Source organism: Amia ocellicauda, chromosome 8 (assembly GCF_036373705.1).
Source record: "Amia ocellicauda isolate fAmiCal2 chromosome 8, fAmiCal2.hap1, whole genome shotgun sequence".
In the NCBI taxonomy this organism is placed as follows: domain Eukaryota; kingdom Metazoa; phylum Chordata; class Actinopteri; order Amiiformes; family Amiidae; genus Amia; species Amia ocellicauda.
In genome coordinates, this window is record NC_089857.1 from 14,360,415 (window position 1) to 14,385,879 (window position 25,465).

The following is a 25,465-nucleotide window of genomic DNA, read 5'->3' on the forward strand; positions in this document are numbered from 1 at the left end:
TCTCCTTCTCTTCCCTTTGGAATAAATGAATAATTTACGTGAAGAAGTCTTAGGCAAACATTATCTAACATAAGTGAGTTTCACAGCCAAACCCATATGTTTGAAGTTTGTGATCAATGTGTTCTGACTGGAGTTTACCCATTGCCACTTTATGGTGATTGAATTGAAAGCAGTAATAGTGTTATACAGATAATCAGTCTTATACTTGTCCTGTTCAAAAAGTTTGCCAAGATCATATGCCATCCCACTCTCACTTCTGTTTAGTAAGCTCTTTCTGTTACAGCTGTATAATCACACGAGGAAATATGGGCAATTTAGAAAATACATTTGTAATCGTCAGGAACTAACCAGCTGAAAAAAATAAGAATTGGACACCCTGTATTTATTCAGGGCAGCATGGTTTAATACTGACGAATGGTTTCATAAACTTGTGTGACGCCAGTTCTCTTTCACTGCTTTCTTTCCAGCTTTGCATTGTGTTTGACCAATAACATGAACCACAGTTAATTCAAAAAGAAATGCACACCGGCTTGTGTATTTCTGCAGCATGCTCTGTCTCAGCTTGACTTTTACTTTTATATCTCTGCTGCATAAAAACAAAACAAAAAAAGACTGTTTGTGACTGCAATAGCACTTATCAGATTTAAGGTACTGTAATTACACTTGCAGGATCAAAAATACATAGTTATTAAAAAATCATAAAATGCTGTTTGATATTGAGCTAGATCCCCCCAGTCTGGATTCGTTTCATAGCAGACAGAACAGCAATTCAATGGGCTGATGCCCTATTGATCGCCTGAATCCATAATCTGAGCAAACGCAATGAAGAATTGGTTGGACTCTTATTAGGTAATGTCCCAACTAAAATCAAAAAGGAGAAAACTGTAATGGGAATGTGGAGTGGCTCAAAAGATAAATGTCACCGAGGATTTTATGAGTAGAATCCATAACAGGATTGATCTTAAGGTAACGTGCAGAAAGGCCAACATGTTCTATGATCTTGTTTTGATACTGATTAAATCTGCAGATTCATATTTTTTATTATTATTATTATTATTATTATTATTATTACAAAATATAAGCGCAATACAAAGTGCAAAAATACAGTGCAGTTTAAGGCAAAAAACATTACAAATTCCAATTTACATAATACAGTGAAATTCAAAGCAAAATACATTTTACAAATTCCAATTTGCACAAGTGAATACAATATATGAGGTCTTACATTCTGGATTGTAAAATCTGAGTGCAGACAAGATGTTAGGTCACAGTCAAGGGCCAAGGGAAAGGGGGCATAGGGGAAATCAAAATAATACGAGTACTAGTAACGCAAGGCAAGAAGTATGATAAAACATTGTGAAGTGCTATCTTACAGGAGAGTAAAGGACTAAATTACAAGTACTGTCTGAAAAGATGTGTTGTTGACAGTGGATTCAAAGAGTGATTGGCAATAAGACTTCTTGGCTGAGGTGAGTGAGGAGGAGAATGTGGACAGTAGAGAGCGGTAGAGTTCAAGGGCAGCTGGGAGTTTGGACCTTTTCCACTTCTGTTCAGCGGCACACAGACTGGATCAGGTTGAACAGAGAACGGAAGAGATCCAAGGTTGAGGAGGGGAGGGACGGACAGGATGAGACGTGAGAGGACAGAGAGAATCAAGAGAGGAGGTAGCACAGTTGACAGACAGATGGGAAAAACAGTCAATGGAAGGTAAAAGAGTGAGAGCAGTGGAAGCAAGGATGGAGGGGGAGACAGAGCGGAGATAATGGCGGAAGGCAGTGGTTGGGGTGGGGAGGGAGGGGACACAAAGGGAGAAGGAGATAAAGTGGTGGTCTGAGATGTCCATGGGTGTCACGAAGAGTGTCAAAAGGGAGCAGCCTCTAGAGAAGATGAGGTCTAGCTGGCGGCCTGTCCTGTGCATAGGGGGAGATGGGGGGAGAGAGAAGTTAAAGGAGTCCAAGAAATCCGGCAGAGTGTGATTGATTGGAGAGGTGGATATTGAAGTCTCCCAGGAGGATGGTAGGTGAGGACAGCGAGGGGAGGGAAGAGAGAAGAAAGTCGAGTTCATCCAGGAAGGAGGCAATTGGTCCGGGAGGACAGTAGAGAACTAGAAGGAAGAGGTGAGAGGGAGAGGTGAGTTCCACTGCGTGGAATTCAAAGCTGTTAGTCGTGATAGACGAGAGAAAGGAGAGGACAGAGAAGAGGAGAGAAAGGGAGAGCAGGAGCCCTGTTCCTCCTCCCCGCCTGGTAAGATGTGGGGAGTGGGACAGGACAAACAAAGAGGATAGGGCAGCATGGGTGGTTGAGTTCTCAGGGGAGATCCATGTTTCGGTGAGAGCAAGGAAATCCAGTTAGTTTGTTTTGTTTATTGACAACAATCTGATTTGCTGTTGTATACTGTTTTACACACATTATTGAGCCAGCAGGCTAAATACAAAATACAGCAATTCAAAATGTTGGTAGGTCCACCCCTGGCCTCAGTGACTGCTGCACTTATGCCCCTTGTCCACTGGCGGACGCGTCCGGATGCTTAAACAGGTGTTTCCACTGGCTTAAGTGTCTGGATGGTTAACTATCTGGTGCCAGATGTGGCCGTAAAGGTCTGTCACGCCCACTAAGGAAATACTTCGCTTTCAGAAGCAGAGATGTGTGCTTGACTTGTAGACAGACAGGGAAGAGATCAGCTAGCTTATGTTGGAAGATATAATCTCAAGTGTCGTGTGGGATCACGAAGAAATTATAGTGTTATTAGCAGCATATACATAAACAATTACTGCTTACAGTTAATATCCGAGTGTATTAAAAACATGCCGAACACAGATTTTACAGGACCCGGTACAATGCCATGACTAGTTAAAAATAAACTGAAGGATAATAATCGGAGCGGTAGCAGCGGATATTATTAATATACTATGAACAGCTGGACGGTGTTTCGGGCTGTTGTCCTGTGAATGGTTTGCAGCCCTGCAGAGACAATCAGTATGAAGCCGAACACAATTTAATTAACGTGTGTCCATTTATAAGTTAAATAAATAAATAAATAAATAAATAAATACAGCAGATCTGGGTTTCCCTCTAAAACATTAAGGACTGGTTTAATAAATGCACCCATGAATCCATAAACGGCATGACTGAAACGTGCACACTTCAGTTCAATTATAACCTGCTATATTGTAGCTGCTGTTACTGTATGATTAATCATGAAATGTGTGTATTTTGTTTCAACTGTAACTTGCCCTGGTTAAAAATAATACGTCGTTTGCAGTTACAAATCTGTAGTAAGAGTAGTAAGTTAAGGGAGTCAAGTTGTGCCGTTTAAAATCTACTAGCACATATCTTGATGATGATTACAATAATAATAATAACAATAATAATAGCAAATATTTATTTGTATTGTTGCACATGGAAACATTTTTTTACGGTAACGTAATGCATGTCTGAATATAATGTTGTCTATACACGTTTAGCTCTTCCTAATATCTCTTAACAGAAAAGTGTATTTATTACACTGTCTCCAATCATGTAAAGCATAAAGAATACAATAGACACAAAAGTCCTTTCCATATCAGGCTCTATCGCTCGTAGTTTGTTTTCTGTCTTTGTTTTTAAAACGAACCACAAACCAAACCCACAATCGCTCTGCTCCTCCCACAACAGGACTTGCTACAATGGCCTGATTTTACAAAAAGCTCTGGGATATGTCCGGCATGGCATAGCATGGCACGGACGCATAAGCCAGTGGAGCCGAGGCATTATATTGATAGATGGCTGTAGGAATGTAGTGTAATGAGACTCTGGTCTTTTCCTCATTTGCCATTGTGGGTGTGAGGCCTTCTATGAGTAAGAGGACTCTGAGCAGGCCACAAAGAGTTACACTTGTTACACAGTGTTACAAACTTCCAGCTTTGTGACATGGTATGTTGCTTGGAAGTTGTAGATGCAAGTTCCATCAAAGCTCCAAGTACAATTGATATTACCTTGGTGCCTCAAACCTCAAATCTCTACACAGGAAATGACCTGATGTTCAATCCATGAAAAAAACTCTTTATTTTGTTTATTTGCTGCATTCCATTTGTTAGTTACATCTCACATTTTCTATTTAACCTTACTTTTTAATTGGAAAAAACTTGAGATAACATTTCTCAGAAAGAACTGAATATTATGTTTCTATAAAATCAGAGCCAAAAATAAGGTGATTTCCTCAGATATTAAGGTTGGCCCCTTTGATTCCTTTGAGAATCTGTTTTCACTGCCAGGCCAAGGGGTTATATCATGATGTATTATTGTTTTAATTATGTGGCATCAATCCAAATAGAAAATATTACTAAATAATTTATGTTTTTGGACAGCGCTTCAGCATTCCCAAATTGAAAAATGTGTACATTATTTATTTATAATACTGTATTTATAAACAAGCCTTTACAAATTGTAATATGTCCTTCAAGCTTTGATTAGAATATATTTCAGTAGAAATATGTTGATTTACTTATTTTCCCTGCCTCACAGTTTTGCTTTCCCTTTTTAAAAACAAGCAACATTTTAAAGGCAGTGAATACAATCAGTAGAAAGTACTGAAAATTTCAACTAATTTGGGTAAAAAGGTTTCTTGAAACAGATACGGTATTCTTATCAAGTAATTATGCCATTAATACAGTAATTCAGTATAAGAGGTTTATTTAAATGTAGAGAAATTCCAAATTATCCCTCCACTGTTATGACCTTGTTCATGTTTGCAAGTGTGGGTTTTTATGGAAAACTGAATACAAACTGCCAGAAGTCTTTGATTAATTCTTTAACTGGATTCAGAATGTTACCAAGAGAGGCTCAGAGATGGAACAAAAGTGGTTATCCATCATACAGCAAAAACCTCATTTGGGGAGACAGCATTTGTCACAAACTGTGGAATTTTACAACAGCAAATGTTCCCAGTTTCAGACATTTTTATTCTTTACAGTGTGTGTGTATATATATATTGTCTGTGTGTGGTTCTGTTTCTATTTGCCACCAAAGGATATTTTTACAAGTAACTAAATAGAAAAACAGAATGGAAACACATGGGCCTGCACTTCCATACAATATTCATTTTATTTTGAACTACCTATTAATGCCCCTTTAATATTACCTTATCAGCTCACTGTACATTTCACAGCAGGCTAGACTGATCAATCAAGATGTCACCCCAGTGATTAAATGTTTGAATGGGAATTCCTCTATGTTGTGTCATTGTCATTTGGAACATTACTTTAATACACTTATCACTATTTCATTTGAAAGCCAAAATTATATACCAAAGTTTGAAAACAAGAGCAATTCTTGTCTTTTTTATTGTTGGCCATGAGAACAAAATGTAACTTTGTAATATCAGAATTTCATTTTGCATGGCTAATTGTGTATATGACTCCTTCTGTTAATCAACCGGAATTTGAGGGATAAATTTAAGCGGTCCCAGAGGCCCAGTATTTTGTGTTAGTGCATAAATGGGGTGAGGGTAATCTGTGTATGTTTTTCGTACTTAATTCCCTTACATTCTGTCTTTTTTAAATAGGTAGTGGTACTAGTAGTGACCCCAAGGCAAATAAAAAAATAACTGAAATAACAGAATTGTGCAAACTACACATAATGGAATATGCCACATGAAGTGAGAGAAAAAAATTAAATCATACAAACTACTATTTAAGTATTCCCCAGTGTGAGCTATATCTCTAGCCAAAGGGGTAGGCATGTTGAGGTGTTAATTGCTTCAAACATGGCCCTGATAAGAGGTGGCAGACAGAGTTACAAAACACAAAACACATTTTCTGAGGGGAGAAAAAGGAAATGAGAACAAAAGCAATTTATAAGAATGCAACTGAAAAATAAAAATGTCTTGCTGCAGGTTATCAATTCCTCCAACCTTCATGAAAAGTTTTAGAAATGTCCATAGGTGAAAACATTCATCTAGGTTATTTTATCTCCTTATTGTCTTGTATTTGTTTCTAATTGAATTTGTATGTTGCAAACAACATTATGGAGACACCTGGAAATATTAATCAAATATGTCATGAAAAAATAGTATACACTTTTGATTTATGTTAACATAATTTCTCAAGCAAAAATGGAACAGAGGGTATGTTAATTTACCCACTCATAACAGCTTCTATATATATATATATATATATATATATATATATAGTGTATATGTATATTTCTTTATCAACAAAACTTGGATGCATGAACTGTCATCCAGTTAGAAAAGTTCATTTTTCAGATACTGTGTAAGACCTACAGTAGTTAAAAAATAGTGTTAAAGTTTCAGCACAAACAGTATGACTAGAATAATAAAAGGGATTTGATCAATCATTTTTTAGAAAAAATTACATCAAGATGTCAGTGATGTCAACAAGAACAAAATATTTGCTTAGAAAACATACAACAATTAGAAGCCTTTTGTTACACTGTGATTTGATAACATGAGTCAGCTGATAGCTTGATAGTTATCTGGCATTAAATATTTATTTGGAAGTAAAATAAACGTACAAGAAATAAGACGTATAATACTGCTGGAGTAATTCTTGTAGGCTCCACCACAAAGAATGCAGTGTGTTTATGGAGAGAGATTATATACATCTAGTGCCACATATGAGCACTCTGCTCTAGTGGAAGTGAGGTGAAACCCCAATGCTTTGCTCCCATTTGCCACTGAGATTTACCTGAATAATACACTTTCATTGTTGCCAGGGTCTATGTTTACTTTCCCTTCAGTTCCATCTAGATTCTTTAAGCAAATTAAACTCAAAACTGCTCACTTCTGTAAAAACGAAGACACATTTCCAAAAATGAAATATATAAAATATTGTCAGAGTACAGAAATATAGCACCTGATGAATATTGTACATTTCTGTCCATAACTTATAGCCTATGTTTTTTCATCTTCCAACTGAAGACAGCTCGAGTATGCCCCTTTTCCTTTGTCCTGAAATCAGAAACAGAATATTAACACTGTTGCGGTTCTTTGTCTGTGGTTCATTGAATCAAATGGTGACAGTTTCTCATTCCTGTTATCACACTTGTACTGACAGGTTGAAACTAAATACATCCTATGAAGATCTGCAACTTTTGGATTAGCTTCTGACCATCAGTAACTCAGTTCACAGAAATCAGTGTTAAATGACACATTTATGGCTAACTATTACTCTTGAAAACAATCCCATTCTAAAATTTCACTAATCCATACTACACTTTCTAAAGTCATCAACTGAGAAATGTAGCTTTCGATGAAAATAAGTGTTTTAACCTAAACTGTCCTTGCTGTTTTTTTTGCAAGCCATCATTGTGAGTTGCTGTGGTAAATTATAGATGTAATAACACAGTCCAGAAGAAAGTTCTTTCAGCTACCATCATCAGCCAAACCTCACAGTATTTGAATTTATACTAAGGTACACGGGGTTCCTCTGATGCACTATGCATTTACAGTGTTGGGTTGGGGTACAGTTGTATGATGGATCAAAGGACACATCATTATTCTGTAAATGTGCTTGAGTGTATTCAATTAAGGTTCAAGATTAAAGATGAAATAACCCTTCTATAGTGGAACATCATTAGCTTTGCCATCCAATTAATACAAATCAGGAAATAAAATTAAAATTTTTCCTTGTAAGTGGTTTAAATTGTGATTTAATACTAAAACAGATTTTCTATCAAGACACAGTAGTCAATTCACTGCATGTGGTTTAAGTATGTATGAATATGCTAGAAAAGAAAACCAAGACCGAAGGAGTTTTTAGTGGAAGTGAGCTCCTTGATTTATATGTATATATGCTCATTTGACTTGTTGTCTTCTCCACTGTCACCTTGAAACCCAATTTCGTGGTCCTATCTCTTTCAGCATCAAAATTTCCTCAAATGTTATGTTTTACTAGGCCTATGTTGAATTTATCTAAAAAGGGTGATTAAGAAATTATATTAAAATGAATGGAAAATAAATTACAGGACCACTGTCCGTCTAATACTCAAAGGATATAATGTTTTTCTCCTAGGATGTCAAATGACTATGTGCATCTCCAAGTTAGATGATCAATAAGTGTTAAGTGTAAAATGTTAGTAATGCTCGTACAATTACCGGGCCACAGAATTCAATATAGCTGCAGCACATAAATAGAAAAGAAACCTCAACTATGTCTGTCAATGTACTCCTTAATGATCAGCTTGTGAAACAGAATTGCATACTTAAAACCCTGGTTTTGTTCTGCATCAATAGATTTTCCTTGTCAATATCAATTAAGTCAGTCCTGAATAAATTGTTAATCAAGCACAACTCTTCTTTCTGAGTTTATAATTTTTTTCTACACTACTTTTTTTTTTTATCTCACTGACCATTACAATCTCTCAGGCCTATCGTCCATTCTCATTTCTGAGGAATGGATTCCACCACATTCTGTTAATCTTTCAGAAACCAAACACATATTTAAAACAAATGTTTTGTTTTTGTTCACTAAGGTGAGGAACAAACCATCTCAGATCAAGGTATCTGTTTGTACAGTGCCCTGTAAGAAAATAAATGCTTGTAAATGTGGAAAGGTATACAGTTCTAATCAATACTTTGTCTTTAAACTGCATATTTTACCTCAATTAGTCTGGGAAAAGCATGCTTTGGGTGCTATAGCTTTGTCCAGATGTAGTGTGGGTGGTGCTGGGCCTCGTGCCTCTTTCCTCCGGGATGGTTGCATTAGTGAGACATATCTGTGATAAATCATTTCCAGTGAAAATATTTCTTATATGTGTTCTGCAGTGTTCTATGTGGTGCCCAGACTAGAGTCCACATGAAAAGTCACCAGAAACCTCTGAAAAATGTACTACTCAAAGAAAAACAAGTAATCACATCATCACTCATTTGATCAGTTTAGGCTCTATTTAAAAGTCCCTTGATTGCTCTGAGGTGCAAATGGCAAATGTTTAATGTCACTTCCAGGAAGATTTTATTTTTAAAGTGTGACCGTTTTCTGTTTACCAAATTGATCAAGAAATGCAAGATGCTGTTCTGGAGAATTTAATCCACCAAAACCCACCACATACAGTGAGGAAAATAAGTATTTGACCCCTTCGACTTAGTACTTGGTGGCAAAACCCTTGTTGGCAATCACAGAGGTCAGACGTTTCTTGTAGTTGGCCACCAGGTTTGCACACATCTCAGGAGGGATTTTGTCCCACTCCTCTTTGCAGATCCTCTCCAAGTCATTAAGTTTGGGAGGCTGACGTTTGGCAACTCGAACCTTCAGCTCCCTCCACAAATTTTCTATGGGATTAAGGTCTGGAGACTGGCTAGGCCACTCCAGGACCTTAATGTGCTTCTTCTTGAGCCACTCCTTTGTTGCCTTGGCTGTGTGTTTTGGGTCATTGTCATGCTGGAATACCCATCCACGACCCATTTTCAATGCCCTGGCTGAGGGAAGGAGGTTCTCACCCAAGTTTTGACAATACATGGCCCCGTCCATCGTCCCTTTGATGCGGTGCAGTTGTCCTGTCCCCTTAGCAGAAAACACCCCCAAAGCATAATGTTTCCACCTCCATGTTTGACGGTGGGGATGGTGTTCTTGCGGTCATTCCTCCTCCTCCAAACACGGCGAGTTGTGTTGATGCCAAAGAGCTCGATTTTGGTCTCATATGACCACAACACTTTCACCCAGTTCTCCTCTGAATCATTCAGATGTTCAGAGGCAAACTTCAGACGGGCCTGTACATGTGCTTTCTTGAGCAGGGGGACCTTGCGGGCGCTGCAGGATTACAGTCCTTCACGGCGTAGTGTGTTACCAATTGTTTTCTTGGTGACTATGGTCCCAGCTGCCTTGAGATCATTAACAAGATCCTCCCGTGTAGTTCTGGGCTGATTCCTCACCGTTCTCATGATCATTGAAACTCCACGAGGTGAGATCTTGCATGGAGCCCCAGACCGAGGGAGACTGACAGTTATTTTGTGTTTCTTCCATTTGCGAATAATCGCACCAACTGTTGTCACCTTCTCACCAAGCTGCTTGGCGATGGTCTTGTAGCCCATTCCAGCCTTGTGTAGGTCTACAATCTTGTCCCTGACATACTTGGACAGCTCTTTGGTCTTGGCCATGGTGGAGAGTTTGGAATCTGATTGATTGATTGCTTCTGTGGACAGGTGTCTTTTATACAGGTAACGAGCTGAGATTAGGGGCACCCTAATCTCAGCTCGTTACCTGAATAAAAGACGCCCGGGAGCCAGAAAACTTGCTGATTGATAGGGGATCAAATACTTATTTCCCTCATTAACATGCAAATCAATTTATAACTTTTTTGAAATGCGTTTTTTCTGGATTTTGTTGTTGTTATTCTGTCTCTCACTGTTAAAATACACCTACCATTAAAATTATAGACTGATCATTTCTTTGTCATTGGGCAAACGTACAAAATCAGCAGGTGATCAAATACCTTTTTCCCTTACTGTATGTATTAACGTAGGAGACAAATTAAAGTAGTTTGCTAAACCTTATCCATGAAGTAAGTACAATATGAATATACTGTACTCAGTGATGCATTGTCTGGAGAAAATAAAAGTATTCAGTTAAGTTTTCCATGGAACACAGTTTGAAAGGTGAAATATGTATTTACCTATAGGCAAGGCCCTTGCCATTACCTTTTAAATGCTGATGTATTGTTCATGTAGAAGAAGACTATTCATACACAGAAAAAGGAAGAGTAAATATTGGACTCATGTTTTGGAAATCATGCAAATATTTAAATCATGTCCAATTTGGTAGAAACAGTTGGGGTTATTTATTGTTATACTCCTATAATGTTGCAATAATTAAAAAGTGTGCTTTCCTTTTGGAAATTTGCATCTTGGATGCTCAAGTGGTTTGTTGTCACAGGTCATCTGATGAAGAGGAGTGTTTGTCAGGCATGAATTAATTGCATTACAGCTTTGTTTGTGCAATTAACTTAGTCAGTAACACCGATGAAAGTTATTTTCTCAATATGTTTCAGTAATTGACCTCCTGTGAATCCCTAATAAGCAGAAACACTGCTTTCCGCTGCCTTGCAGGCATACAATGCGTTTTTTATTTTTTTAAGCATACAAATGCAAAGTTCAGGTCTATGGGGTTTTGAAAGCGGCTTACTATCCATTATGTCCCTGTGCTCTGATTGTTTTTTAATTGTATGCATTTCTTAAGGATGTGAGTGGTGTTTCTTGTTGACACAACACGACAAGGTATGCAATGACAGTCCCAGTTTTTTGCAGAGGATCAGTAGGACCAGTCACAGACAGTCAAATCACACAGAAAAATCTGGGAAAATCCACTATGTGTTCATTAAAAGCTTATATTTTATTTTTCCAATTAAATGCCTTCTTCACAATTTGTTGAGCTTTCCACTAGAAAATACTTTTAACAAATACATTTCACAACTGCCTTCAGACGTGGCATAGATGAAGCCAGGGGAACATTTATGAAAAATATGTTATTTTGAAATAATTACTATTGAGAAACTAATGAGAAATGCTCGTCTTACCCTCACGGTTTTCACACTGATTATCCTCCTTATATGGATAGACATGTCACACAATATACTGGAGATCAAGTTTTAGGTTTTAAAAAAATATAACAAATTATATTTCTCAGCTGTTTATGTAATATACCTATAATATTTTCTTTCCATCTTTGTAGGAATGTTTGATACAGTAAATGTTACAATGGTTGTCCTGTCTCCATCTGTTTGCTATGTATCTACTTTTTTCTCAGTGGGCCATCTGGGAATTCACTGTTAATTCAACTTATATTTGTGACCATACTCTGCAGCGCTTTAATAAGCAGAGCATGTTGGGCTGTTTCATTATCTGTTCTACTGATCCCAGCATTAAGAGGTGAAAAGAAACAGACCTTCATTAGTTACATTTTTTAAAGACCGGCAGGAGCTCTTGATAGGAATGTTTGTTTTATTTTTATACTACTGCACAAGATTGTTGTGCTATATAAATTATATGACTAATTGCAATTGAAGAGCCTGTTTGCAATTGTAAATAAAAAGATTTAGACTTAAAATATATATTGATTTCAATGAGGAACACCTTTTATTTCTGCATGCTTGACGAAGACGGAAATGTTGGGTGTTGTTTGTCTTCTGTTGTCTTTGACATGGTTGTCTATCCACTTGAAGTGATTAAAGCCAGTCATTTTTTCCATTTGAAAGCAAACCTTTCTTCTTGTACTGCTAATGAGTGACACACACGGTATTGATGTCTGAAAACAACCTCCTGTGTTTTCTCAGATTGGGTTATTAGGTTGGTTGCAGGTTATTAATCACTGCTATTTATGATGCATCACCATATTTTCACAACATTCAGAAACACAAGGTGCATTATTACAGCTGGTGTTAAAAGAGCCCTGATGCTGATTTGCTGGTAAAATTCCTTATCTATATAACTATATATGTGGGCGCAATTTAATGTCGCTATGTATGTCGGGAAAAGTTTGAAAACCCAGTCGCTTTTAAAATATCTTCCTGGAGTGTATACCTCTAGATCGGATAGGGATGGTACGCAGGAGCTCAGTCCTGTGTACTATTTGTATAGTCCACTTCCCCTACTTCACTTCAGCCTGTTTAAGTCTCCTACAAAAACACTACTCAGCAGATCGGCATGCGGCTGTATTTGAATGTATGGTTTTGATAATAAAAGCTACAGGATTTTTTAATTTTGAAACCATCTCCCATCCAATATTTTGATAAAAAAATAATAACTCCCAAAACCCAATGAAATGGTGAAGTGCACCGACTCTGGTCTCTGAATAAACCTCATCACATTAAAACCTGTACAAGTCTTAGGCAAGAAAACCAAATTACATTTATTTCTTTGCTGAAGAGATTTTGAAACTATTTTTCCAAGAAAGTTTTTTTTTGTTTTCAGTTAAAACTTTTTCACCCCTTTTTCTGTACTAACTATTCACTGTGCAGTTTTACCTCCCCTATTCCTAGCGATACATTTAAGTGTATATAGCCTGCATGGAACATCTTTATACCAATCACCAACATAAGCACATCACATTCACACAATGTCAACCTTACATTGTTTAGTTTTTTTCTTTTCTCTTTACATCTGTTTTAACCCCTTTTTAACAAACACATTCTCCAAAAAAAATTCAAATAAAATAAATGTCTTGAGCAAAATAAAGTGTCCCAAAAGAATGTGGCAGGTATAATGACATGTCTGTTGCTCCTGGCATGGTTCTGCGATGGAGACGTGTTGATTGGGAAACTCCAGAACAACAAATGATCCATGAATGGCAAACAGTACCAAACAACAATATGTTCTTCTTGTTCTTCGGCCTCACTCACAGAATTCTTCTTAACAAAAATGCAGCGACTGGATCCTGGCATACACCTTCAGTCTCCAGTCCCTTCTCCACCGAATTACAAACAATTCTGTCTTTAAAAAAAAAAAAAACCTGACTATTTGAGCCACAGGCTATATCTGTTTTCTCAAAAACTTATTCTGGAAAATATTTTTTTTAATACCATTTACAAGAGCAGAAAAAAAACTATTACCTCTCTTTACACATCCAAAAAAACATTGTTTATTTTGTCGTAAGAATCACTGTTCCCTCGTCACAACCCACGTTACAAAACTGCGAACCTTCTGGAACTTTCCTGACCCTTGACCTGCACCCAGAATTCCTTGCGAGGTTAATATGCAGATATAGTGATTGAACATTGTCAATAACACTAATTAGAAAATAAATTTCATATGGATTTCATATGGATTTCACTATATTTTAAGTAAGGGGATTATTCTAGCCCCTTACATATAGTAGCTCAACCTGCCACAACCTTTTCAAATCATATTCAGCGTGTATTAATCTGAACTTAATTGGAGAAATAGGTGTTAGCAAGTTTAATCAGTATATTTAATGTAGAGATATATTAATTTCAGTAAAACAAAAATGTGAACCCCCAGTTTATTGAGTTGATACGAAATCTTACTCAAAGTCTTGATAAATACTGATAAATCCTCGACTCTATTTGTTGCCCTAATAATGATATGGAAAGTGTGAGCTCAGGTTTAGATACTCCCTAAAAGATTAATGGCAACTGAAAGAAATATATCAAAGATTATGATTAGAGGTCAATTACATTTTTAAGCTGTTATTTTCCAGCTTGAAAGCACGACCCCTTTCAAAATCCAAGTTCAGTGTATTGCCGATTCACGCTGATAATGTTTCGCTCATGACACGAGTGATAGTACGGCTCTTATGGCCAGCTATCATTTTGTCTATGATGGTCCTTAATGGAGTACTTTAGTGGATTTTGTACCTTGTAGAGAAAATTATCCAGCTTTTATTATATTGAATAGGTGGGTGGAGGGAAAATATTGCCTTATTTTTGCCTTAAGGTGATTCTCCCAATGTATAAATGTAGTGAAAATTACAAAGAATCAAAAAAAAGTTGCACATTAAGTTATGGTCAAGCTAATCTGTTATTATTATTACTAAGCTAACAGCATTTTAAATAATGTTGGTGTTTCAGGGGCCAGCAGTACCCCTGTAGAATCAATGTGTTCTGTTCTATGATAAACCTGCAGAGAGGAAGGAATGTCTAATGGGAGGAAATGGAGGGACACCTAGATGGCCTAATAAGACAAGAGCACAACATACTGGCTTCACAAGGGGGTCTGACCCTTTTGTAAAGGGATAACATGCTTTCTTGAAGGGCTAGGAGTCACAGTTGCTTCATGCTTTGGCAATTTTGCAGACTTAAAACACACCAACCTTAAAACTGTAACCTACAGTGTCACTACAACTCTCATGTTGCTCTTTGAAGTGTTTTTAAAGGGTAATGCAGACATGCCGTAATACTTCCTCGGTGCAGTTTAGTTGAAGACTCACGTACACTCATTTGTTTTTGTTCCAGAAACATGAAAGCTGACTGTTATTGCTTGTGAACAAAGAAAATATTGCTTTAAGAATTAATGTGCAGACATCTCCTATTGAGCATGTTGAACTGCTCCTTTTCGGTTTTTCATAGAACTATAATGCTCATCTTGCCTTATAGACATGAATGTTTTCTGTTAGCAGAGACTAATACTGCACAGGCGTGTTATAATAGATTCAATGGGTTGCAGAGACTTCATAATAAAGTAACCTGTAGGTTATTTCTTGTCAGATGAAGCAAGATCAATTTTATCTCATGCCTGCCCTGTCTCTTTTATCCTCCTCACACCGCATAAGTATGGTGTGATTAACATAAAATGAAACCACAGGACTTCATTGACTGCCCTGGTTTCAAAAGATTGCACATTACTTACTTGCCTTGAATAGGGGCTTTTTTTGTTAACAAATACAGGCTTCTCTGTTGCTAAGTAACATAGATTTGGCATGAGAACCTACCTAAGATAAGTTGGCAGCACCCTGTACATAACCCCGGTGACATTCAAGAGGAAATTGACTGTTTTATTTCTTATGTGGGTGTAATGTGAATGCCCCACTGATGCATCAAAATGCCTTGTTAATATAATCACAAGCTTTTCCACTGAACTCCATTATATTCTGAACTATATTCATGCTAATGATATAATTCAATACAATATGTATGTTATTAAATCATACATACTGCTCCTATATTGCTGTCACTTGTAACCACCCCCATTGATTTTCAGAACAGACAAGTCAGTGGTAGTGAGAGCTAAAAAGTAAGTTTTTGAGCTTGGTAAACTAGAGGTTTTGTACTTACTTGTCTATCAAGCTGCAGGTCTTTCATTTTCAGCTGAGGGGTGACATATAAGAGCAAAATCCTTCTCTCAGTGATTTCACAGATAAGATTTTATTAAATTAAAAAGGAATAAAATAAAACTCAGAGTCTCTCTATGACATTTCTACAAGAGTTGATGACGGTTATATAAACTCAGTAGTTATAGAAGAAATTGTCATTGTGTTATGGTGTACAAGGTGTAAAATGTTCACACAGGTAATGTATGTCAATTACAAGCAATGCAGATTAATGCTGGAGAACAGCCTGTTTCTGTCTTGATTAATAGCATCAGCCAACGTGTAGAATTCTGCCTCCCTGCAGAGCTTCCCCGTTCCGAATATTTCTCGGCACTAATTTGTCTAATATGTTTTGCCTTCTGGAGGCAAGGAAATCTATTCTACTCTGCTTTCTTTGGTGACAACATCCTCCAGCTGGTCTCTCTTTCCTTTCTGCCCTCAAGTGTTGCAAGGGTAGGTTGTTGACCCTCGTTGCTATCCTGAAAACATAAAGTGTGATTGAATGATATTGGGTTACTTTTCACAATGAATTCCCTCAGCGCCAGTGGATGTTTAAACACAGACTCCCAACTGCACATGAAATTCCTAATGTCAGCCGTGTAATTGAATAAGTCGAAATCCTGCTGTACAATATGGAACGGATGAAGATATGAATTTCACTCACGCTGCGCTGTGCTGGATGTTGTAATTGGATCCATACTTTACCTTCAACAATACTGAACTTTTATCACTAAAAGCAACATAGGACAAGAATAGAGAACACTTTTGTTATTGTTGTTACAGTTGATGCTGTTTTCCCCCTTCTGTACATAGGTATAGATTCTATGTGTTATTAAATGTCTGAAGAGCCCAGTAAAGAATTGAAGTCTTAGAAGTCCAGAGAATAATATATTTATTTAATGAGCTCGGAAGAATCACATGCGAGGGGCAACCCCACAGTGAAACTTAGTACAGTTTTAAAGAGAAAATCATGGGAGCAGGTGTTTTCTTGTTATGGCATACAACCTGCCCGATCTCACGGTTTTCTTTAACGGTTTTCTTTAACAATGGACAATGAGGTAACATCTTCAGCTTTGAGAGAAGAACAGGAAATCCACAAATGGACACTAAGCAAACTTGCCGAAACCTGTAGGCTGTGACTCTTATCATAAAAAAACAGAAGTGGAGGCGCAGAGAAACTTATAGAGAATGTACCCTTAACAAATGCTTTGTTGGCTTTTGCTAGCTTGATAAATCCAATTTGCTAGGTCTGTATATATGCTATGATTTCTAATACTAGTATTAATATAAAACATACAGTTAATATAAAACACTCATACCAGTTCTTCATATGTAATGCTTAGTCTTAGCTCTGTGTCAGCGACAATGTAACACAAAATACTTCGTTAAGCCCTCAAATGATTATAAACAAGTTTAGTTACGCTTCAGGGGGCTAATTAGGGCAATGCTATCTATATTCATCAATATTCTGGAAGAGGGAAGTTTTTTGTCAGATTAACTTTATTTGAAGCTGGTCTTTATCCAGCTAAAGGTTTACAGTGGAAAATATTCTACACTTAGTCAAGATGTGCACTGATTTTGTATTGTGTTTGTATTGAGTCTGTACAAAATTCCCAAACTAGTGTCATAGAGTTTACAAGGGTAGTGTTGTAGTTATCTTCATAAACAGAGATTTACTCTTCAGTTACCAGAGTAAATCATATTATCATGATCTAGAACATCAAAGTGAACACGTGAGAAAAATATTAAATGCAATGAAAGCGAGTTAACAGTGTAAATGTACTGTCAGACCATGCTTAATGCGCAAAAAGCCTTGCATATTTCCCGTGATAAACTTTGGAAGGATTAATCCTTGAAACCTTACAAAATCATGGCTGAGGACATGTAATGTGGGAGAAATGCCAATCTGTTTGTATTCAGTGTTAGACTAACACAATAAATGTGTACTTCATGTAAAGCAATGTGGTTTTTTCCTATCTTTCTCTAGTAACAGGAGTGCTATGTAGAAAATATCTACTTATTGTCTACTTAGTGGAGGTGACAGTTACCCAGAAATACTTTCATAATTAAAAAAGTATGGATGCCCAACCGAAATGAAAGAGGCGAAAAACAAAATCATACAAACTCAAAAGAAAGGCAAGAGAGGAACATGTATAGAAGTTGAGAGTAAAAATATAATTTCAAAGTAGTAGAGAATATAAAACAGCAGCAGTTAGGCACATCTTGTGCTGTTTTAACAGAAGCAGACAGGATGAATCAGATTTAACTTGTATGATACGCTTTTCATTCATTACATGGGGATGAGAGGGGAATTTAAGCTGGGACCAAAGCCAAACCTCTGAGGTTTTTATGTTAAGTTCTTACAACCATTTTATAACTCAGCATGCACCGTGAAACCTTTCTCATGGGGTGTCTTCTGCGTGTTCCTCTATGCATGTTTTTCACAGTTTTAACATATTTTGTAATATTTTGTAATGTGTTGATACATCCTGTGTTGTTTCTTATGTCTTCATCTTGTCTTTTTTTTTTTTTTTAACTGAACCAGGCATGTGGGAAGTGGGGGTGTAATTAAGTAATTGTTCAACTTTCAACCAATTAGTATTGCTGTTTGCCTTTTGGAATTTAGTGTTTCAACCAATAAGCATAGCATTGCAATGCAGGGGCGGGCATTTATTCCTTATTCAACCAATCACTGACAGTATCAGCACCATGTACTGTTGTGAGAGGGCGTTACAGTATGAATTGCTCTGTGATAACTGTGCTTTGGCTTTACAAGTAAATAGCTGTAGCTAGTTTACAGAAACACATTTAAAACAGTGGAGAATAAAGGATTAACTGTTAAACTATCAATATATGGTGTCAATAAATCAACCATAAAACCTTCTGTTCATTTCTTTTTACTAGGGCAGTTCTTAACCGAACTTCCCAAACCAACTTTGTCAACACAAATGGACATCACAAACTTTAGTAGTGTAATAGGTATATCACTAGCTTACATACATTTTATTAATGCAGTCCCTGTACAATAGTACATTGATTTTTCATCTACAAGCGTCCTGGTCATCCAGGTAATAAGGAGGTCGAGACCTCCTGAGAGGAGACGCCTTTTCTACCTATAGTCTCGAGGAAGAGAGCTCAAGAACTTAAAATAATGAAGCTGGAACACTTTTTGACAATATAATCAAATGTATTCATTTATTTATTATTATTATTATTGTTATTATGCTCTATGTCTCAGTAATGCAGTGATGTTACTCTGTTTCGCTATGGCCAATCACAATGCAGGATTTAGACCATTCCTACCTTCATCTGTATGGCATATTAAAACTAAACTGATTTTAACTGGTTGGGCAATTTTTATTTAATTTTCAATGTTCACTTTTTTATATTAAATTTGTCTTAAACATCAAAATTCGAGTTGATGCAGATACGGCAATGAATCAGCTAAAGTCCCAATTCATGCCCAGTCGTTATCCTCCATTACAGTGCTTTACAGAGGGGAGACTGTATTACAATAACAGGGTACTGGCCTCATTTTAGGCCCAGATAGCAGCCTGAACCCCAGCTGCCCATTCTAGCCCATACAAATCTACACCCAGTTGAGTTAAACCAGCAGATAAATAGCCCTAACTTTAATGAAAGTCCAAGTTTAATGGGGACTCTAATTCTTGCACACAGCTGTTTTTGTTTTTAAAGGTAATCTGTGTTTGACATCAGTGTGTTTTGGGAATATTGTTTCTATACCTGTTGCAATAATTTAATTTCCCATTTGCGTTGCAGTGTCATTAATGTGTTCGTTTTTTAATCTTACATAAAAAGTGCAGTGATTGGCTCGGGTTTGTGTATTTCTTTATTTCATGCCATGGGGTTTTATTCATTATAAAACTCACTTGGTTTGGTCTGTACATATTTTCATGAAATGAAAAAAAAAAAAAAAATCTCTGTATTTGAAAATATCCCTAATTTTCAGCACCCCCAGTTTGAAATGACTTCCCGTGTCACTGCTGTGAACCCTCTTGAGATATAAACAAGCCTTCTATGAATGGTGACATGCTGGAGACTTCCTGTAATGACTTCCACAATGTGGTCTGATGAAATTGTACTCTGATGCCTTTTGTGAAAAATCAGGATGCCCAGGCTTTTCGTATAGCATTTGAAGGCCCTGCTGTGTTTAGTCTTATCATACTGAACACCACTCCTCTTCATTTCACAGGGGCTCCCACAGGCCAGTACCTGAAGGAGGATATGAGCCACTGGCAGCTTCATGCCCATTACTACCCCCCACTGCTGCGCTCCGCCACTGTGCGTAAGTTCATGGTGGGGTATGAAATGCTGGCTTCGGAGCAGAGGGACCTCACACCAGAGCAGGTAAAGTTCCAACCATTTGCCTACCAGGTAAAGCCTGCGATCCCCATGTTGTTAATGCTATGAGTCTGGGCTTCTCCACTCGAGACCCTTCCAGTCCACTCATCTGCCTACATGTTGTTAAGGTGACATATTTAATTATCTAAATGAATTACTCCGAAGTCGTAAGGGAGTTGTGTATAGAGATGAATAAACATTTTCCTTGTCCTAACATTTGTATTTCATTACTTCCCATAGCAGCATTCATTGCTATTTGAGTGACAGCAGAATATGTACTGGAAAGCACATGGTTCTGTACAGACATAAATGAGAGGAATATCTATGGAGCCAATTATGAAAATGAAAACAAATGCGACTGGAAAAAATATGTTTTTGCCAGCCATGCTTTGCATAGTGACCATGTGCAGTTGTGAATGCTAACAAGAGGGAATATTTTAATGAGAAATGTTTGGAGTTAATCACCAGTCCGTCATGTCCTCCGATTGATATTATTAATTAATTTTCATGCAAATTAGTCTCTGTCCCCGAATGGTAAATGTTTTGTTCCTTTTGTTCAGTAACAATTTGTGTGTATGAACAGGGGTTTAGATTACTACTGGCAATATACCGATTCACAGATATTAATATCCCCTTCTCTTCCCATCTTCATATCTGGTCACCAAAAGGAAATGACCCTTTTAGATGTGAGCCTGACATCTGTTTCTGTGTTTTCCATTTCTTTATTTCACGTCTGTCTCATTGAATGAGTGTTGACAGTCTAATACTTTTCCAGCAAAGGTTAATTGTATTCCTTTTGCAAACAACAATGTAAAAAGTTTTTAAAATAAGGTACAACCAGGAAATAACCCAGTGACAACATTTGGTCCAAACAGAGCAAACAAAACCTAAACGATATCTGGTAGCTTGGTCTTGCACATTCTACAGACAAGTATGATGAGGTTTAACATTTACACAATGGGTGTGTGAGATAATAAAATTATAAATATTGTGGATAGATGTATTTAAATAAGTCAGGGCTTTGTACCCCACTACACAGTTTAGATACTTTTTGCATTCTTGTTTTATAATGCTCTTGCTGTGCTTTATTACTGTACACCCTGACAATATCTTGATACAGCAGAGTACAATCTTGTAAGGACTATGCCATCCTACTCTTATCAACATTTCATATGATAAAACATGGTAGGAGGCAAATACGGAGGGTAATCAAGGCAAAAATTCAAGATAACCATGCAAATCCTTTCCAAATCCAAGCTTTTCAGGCAGCTGAGCAATACATGATACTAAAATGCTACCTTAACTGAGAGTTAGAAAGAGCTAAACTGCATTTATAATTTAAAAGGAAAGGGGCAAATTAAAGCTAGGCAAGGTCCACAGACACCAAAAGCCCCTGTCAGAATAACTAACTATAAAAAGATACTCAGGGCACATCTAAAAGGGATCTAGTCTTCACTTTCTATTCCCTAATCCAACACCAAATCTTTCCACAGTAGGGATTTGTCTTGAGAGTTGAATGGAGAGTTTTCACTTATTGACTGATGGCTTGATCAAATTACACAGCTCTGAGGATATCCCTGGCCGATCTGTCCAATGATGGTTTAATCATGCACAGAGGTGTTCAGGAGCTTCTCAAAAAGTACTGGAGCTGAATATGATTAAAAGCGGTGTAAACAAACCAATTTATTTTTGGCTGTAATCCATATTAAATGACCTGATATAGTGCGCTGGTGTCTACTTTAGTTTGTAAGTTTATTTTCTTTACATACAGTATTACAATAATGCAGAGCACCCTGTGGTGTTGATGGGAAACATACTACTTACCACAGCAGTCTACTGTGCTGTCCAAATCCCCCAAATAATACGTTCAGTGTAATTATGAGTGATTTGACATTTTAGTTCAAATACCCTGGGGCTTAAATCAGCATGGGAATGGCAAAATCAAATCACTGATCAAATCTGCTGAGGCTTGGGAACTGCAAAAACAAACCTGAGGCTTACATCGGGAATGTGTAGCATAGAAACGTCCTCTCGCACCATGTGTGTTTCTGTTCCCACTAACTGCAGTTCGTACATTTGATGTCTCAGGTTTTTTATTATGGTTCTTAAGTCTCCCCAGAAGTTACCGATGATTCAACTTCATCAGCATTCCCCAGCTGACCCAGATATCGAAACATTGTCATTATATTAGCAGTGATATTTGCAGCTTATGTACAAGTGCGGAGCCCAGTGGAGTATAATAAAGTGAAAAACAACAGGGTGTTTTGTTAATGACTGAAGATGCTTACCAAGGTTAGTTAAAATAAATATCTCATCAGTGTTCCTCTGGTTTAATGATTTTAAATCTGGATACACTGTAGGATACAATAGTTCCCAGCATAAAAAACTTCCTAGATTGACTTGGTTCCATTTTTATTGTATTTAAAAAAATTAACACAGTGCTGTTACACATGTCGGCTGTGTGAAAACGGCTTCTCCTTATGTCTACCTGTTAAATGAAGGCGGTGAAAGTGTTCGAATTATTCTAAACGTGCTCTTATCTGTCTGTCTTGTTTGCCACACACAGAACTTCCTAAATCTGGCACCTGTTGATAACATCACCGTTGTGCTCGTGTTAAAGTTTTTAAAAATATGTATCTTCTACAGATGTGTTCAGCTTTCATCTTGTCAGAGAATAATCATTAAAATGGAACCGAAAGTCAACCTGGGAATTTGTGTCCGCTAGGAATGTGTATTTTAATATGTTTAATTCTTAATTTTGAACGTCATCGTTTGGTTAATCATATACTAGAAACCGATCTAGCTTAAATCCAGGAACTCTTGAGAGGTATCCAATTGCTTTGTAGAGAGATGGTGAGATTTATTGAACTGTATAGGGCTGAATGAGATTGGATTAGGGAGTTAGAGACCTAGCTATATGTTCAGCTCATGGTATGAGGAGGAAAGCTTGGCCAGTGAGATTATTATGTTTTGCTTGCTGTTATCGCTGAGTGGAGAGAGAATGCTATTATTTTCATGGCCTGAAGCAGCATCTATGCAAACTTATAAAAATGCATTATGAAAAAAAAAAAAAAAAAAAAAAAGCATAGACAGTTATTGACCTCAGTGGCATTGCAGACAGTATTTTCTCTTGGCGTAGAAACGAATTGGAGTCCAAATATAGCCATATATGAAACTTAATTTAAAATACATTTATCACAGGATACAACTGCTCAATTGCTGGGTGAGCTCAGGTGGAAGTGATACAATTACCATTTCCATTAATCAATGAGTGTTTTTTTTCCTTTTTTTGGAGTTACGTGGTTTTTCATTACATTACCTGCAGTGACATCACTGTGTATTTGGACACCCAGTATACAAATACAGAGCCCTGTCATGTTATTTTTATATTTTGTAGCAGGGTTTCCCGCAGCACTATTCAGCCTGGTCAAACAAATGCGTGAAGGAAAAAAAAACAAAAAACGATTTTTTTCAAAGCATAAGTGCACAAGCTCAGTCTCCCGCTCTTGTTGGCTACGGCTAATCTTCCCTTCCTTCGCGAGGAACCCATACCCACCCACTCGACATTCTGCCAGCACCATCCTGGCTCGACAAATCAGTCACAGACTGCCACGTCTATGCTAATTTCTGTGGGAAACCCTGTATAGCATTGCACTTATCCACATATCTGCTCACCTTGATGTTCCCTACTGTTGATCCTCGTTATATCTGTACTGTATTTGCACTTTACATTGCCTTAATTGTAACTGAAACCCTACTATTAGTAATTAGGCCTTCTTTGACTACACTGTACATACCACTGATGCTAATAGTAATAAAATGGGTAATCTTCACTTCACAATAACATGTATGTGATAGAACACCAGACATAAAACAGAGCAGCCACAAACACAACAGTGTCTGGTAGCCCAGCCTTGCGGACTAGGCCAGGTCTGAGACATTGCAGATGCAATTCTGTTGTGTTTAACTGTTTATTTTCATACGTCATTTGTATAAATGTCAACAATTCTCCTGAGCACCAGCCCAATGAATGGTGATACAGAATCCCAACCCAGGAACTCGTAGAGCAGAAATAAAGTAAAAGATAAATTACAGTCAAAAGTGTTGTGACAGTTAGAATGGAATTAAATCCAAGCACAGTTTCATTTTGATGACTTTGCTCTGAGGGGACTTTGGACTATTGTGAAGAAGACTGCTTTGTTAGGCGGTCATCTTTTTAACTGAAACCAGTCTGGAGAGCAGAGCTTTTAATTGTGCTTCCTCTCATACAATTCAATTCATTGCAGGCAGCTGAACGACTGAGGAACTTGCCGGAGGAGCACTACAGAACAAAAGCAGACAAAAGCAATTTGGGAGCGACTGTTGAGGAAGGTGAATGAACAGCTCACATACGTCTCACCTCGCTGATGATAAACCCAACGGATGGAAGTCCTCAGCAGCTCACACCTGTGTACAGCCGAGTCGTTGCCTTCAAAGCATTAATCAAAACAAAAGTTGCAGACTTCAGACAATGGTGGTGTTGATTGTGTTCTGTTCCAATGATGAATGTAGTACATAAGAAAAGTGCTTGTTGATTCTACTTGAAGCTGAAGTTCACAGACGAAATACACAGTCTAAAAACATTTGGCCTATTTCTAGTCTCATTCTTGTAAGCAAGCAAGTGCACACTAAAGTGGTTAATGAGGAATTTCATAAGCCACTGACTTCTAACGCTTTTCTCCTCTGGAGCCCTGGATCCAAAATGGACTCCGGTCACTCAGCCTGTGAAATTAATTTTGTGAATCACAACCTAGGCCCTGCTGACACATTTCAGAAATCTTGTCAAGTGTTAATTTGTATGATGGATAATTCTTTATTACAGTAAAATAACTGCAGGACCTTTACAATGGAATTCAGTAATAATAATAATAATAATAATAATAATAATAATAATAATAATAATAATAATAAAAAATCAGTTCCTGGTATAACAGTATGTGTTCATCATTTTTCAGATCACTAAGTACACTGGACAAAGTAGCATGAGAAAACCACAAGCTCAGTTAAAATACATGAAATGCCCCAATACCATTTTTTAAGGTGTTTTCCATTTTGCAATCACACAATATATAAAGTACACAACCACACAATACATTCAGAAAACCTAAGACTCCACTCTGTTATCTATGGTACAGTTCCAAAGGTCAACTGTGTGGTAATGGTACTGGATTGAACACAGTAAGATATAAGTTCTACGTTTTCCATAAATGAATCATAACTAAGAGTTATGTTCTAGGCTGCAAGAAAAATAACTATATAACACTCACCTCAAGCAAGAAGTACCATGTTGAACCATTTACACAACTAAG

The 25,465-nt window shown here is 37.2% G+C and overlaps 1 protein-coding gene across 3 annotated transcripts in view; it reads left to right on the forward strand.

The window, feature by feature from the left end:
* Positions 1–24,739, forward strand: part of galt (galactose-1-phosphate uridylyltransferase) — an 86,604-nt gene extending 61,865 nt beyond the window's left edge. For all 3 annotated transcript variants that reach the window (XM_066712117.1, XM_066712116.1, XM_066712118.1), the window contains 2 exons: positions 19,969–20,123; positions 24,404–24,739. In XM_066712117.1, coding sequence (XP_066568214.1) covers positions 19,969–20,123; positions 24,404–24,496 — 248 coding nt within the window. In that variant the 3' untranslated portion in view covers positions 24,497–24,739. The remainder of the gene's footprint in view (positions 1–19,968; positions 20,124–24,403) is intronic.
* The last annotated feature ends 726 nt before the right edge of the window (positions 24,740–25,465 follow it).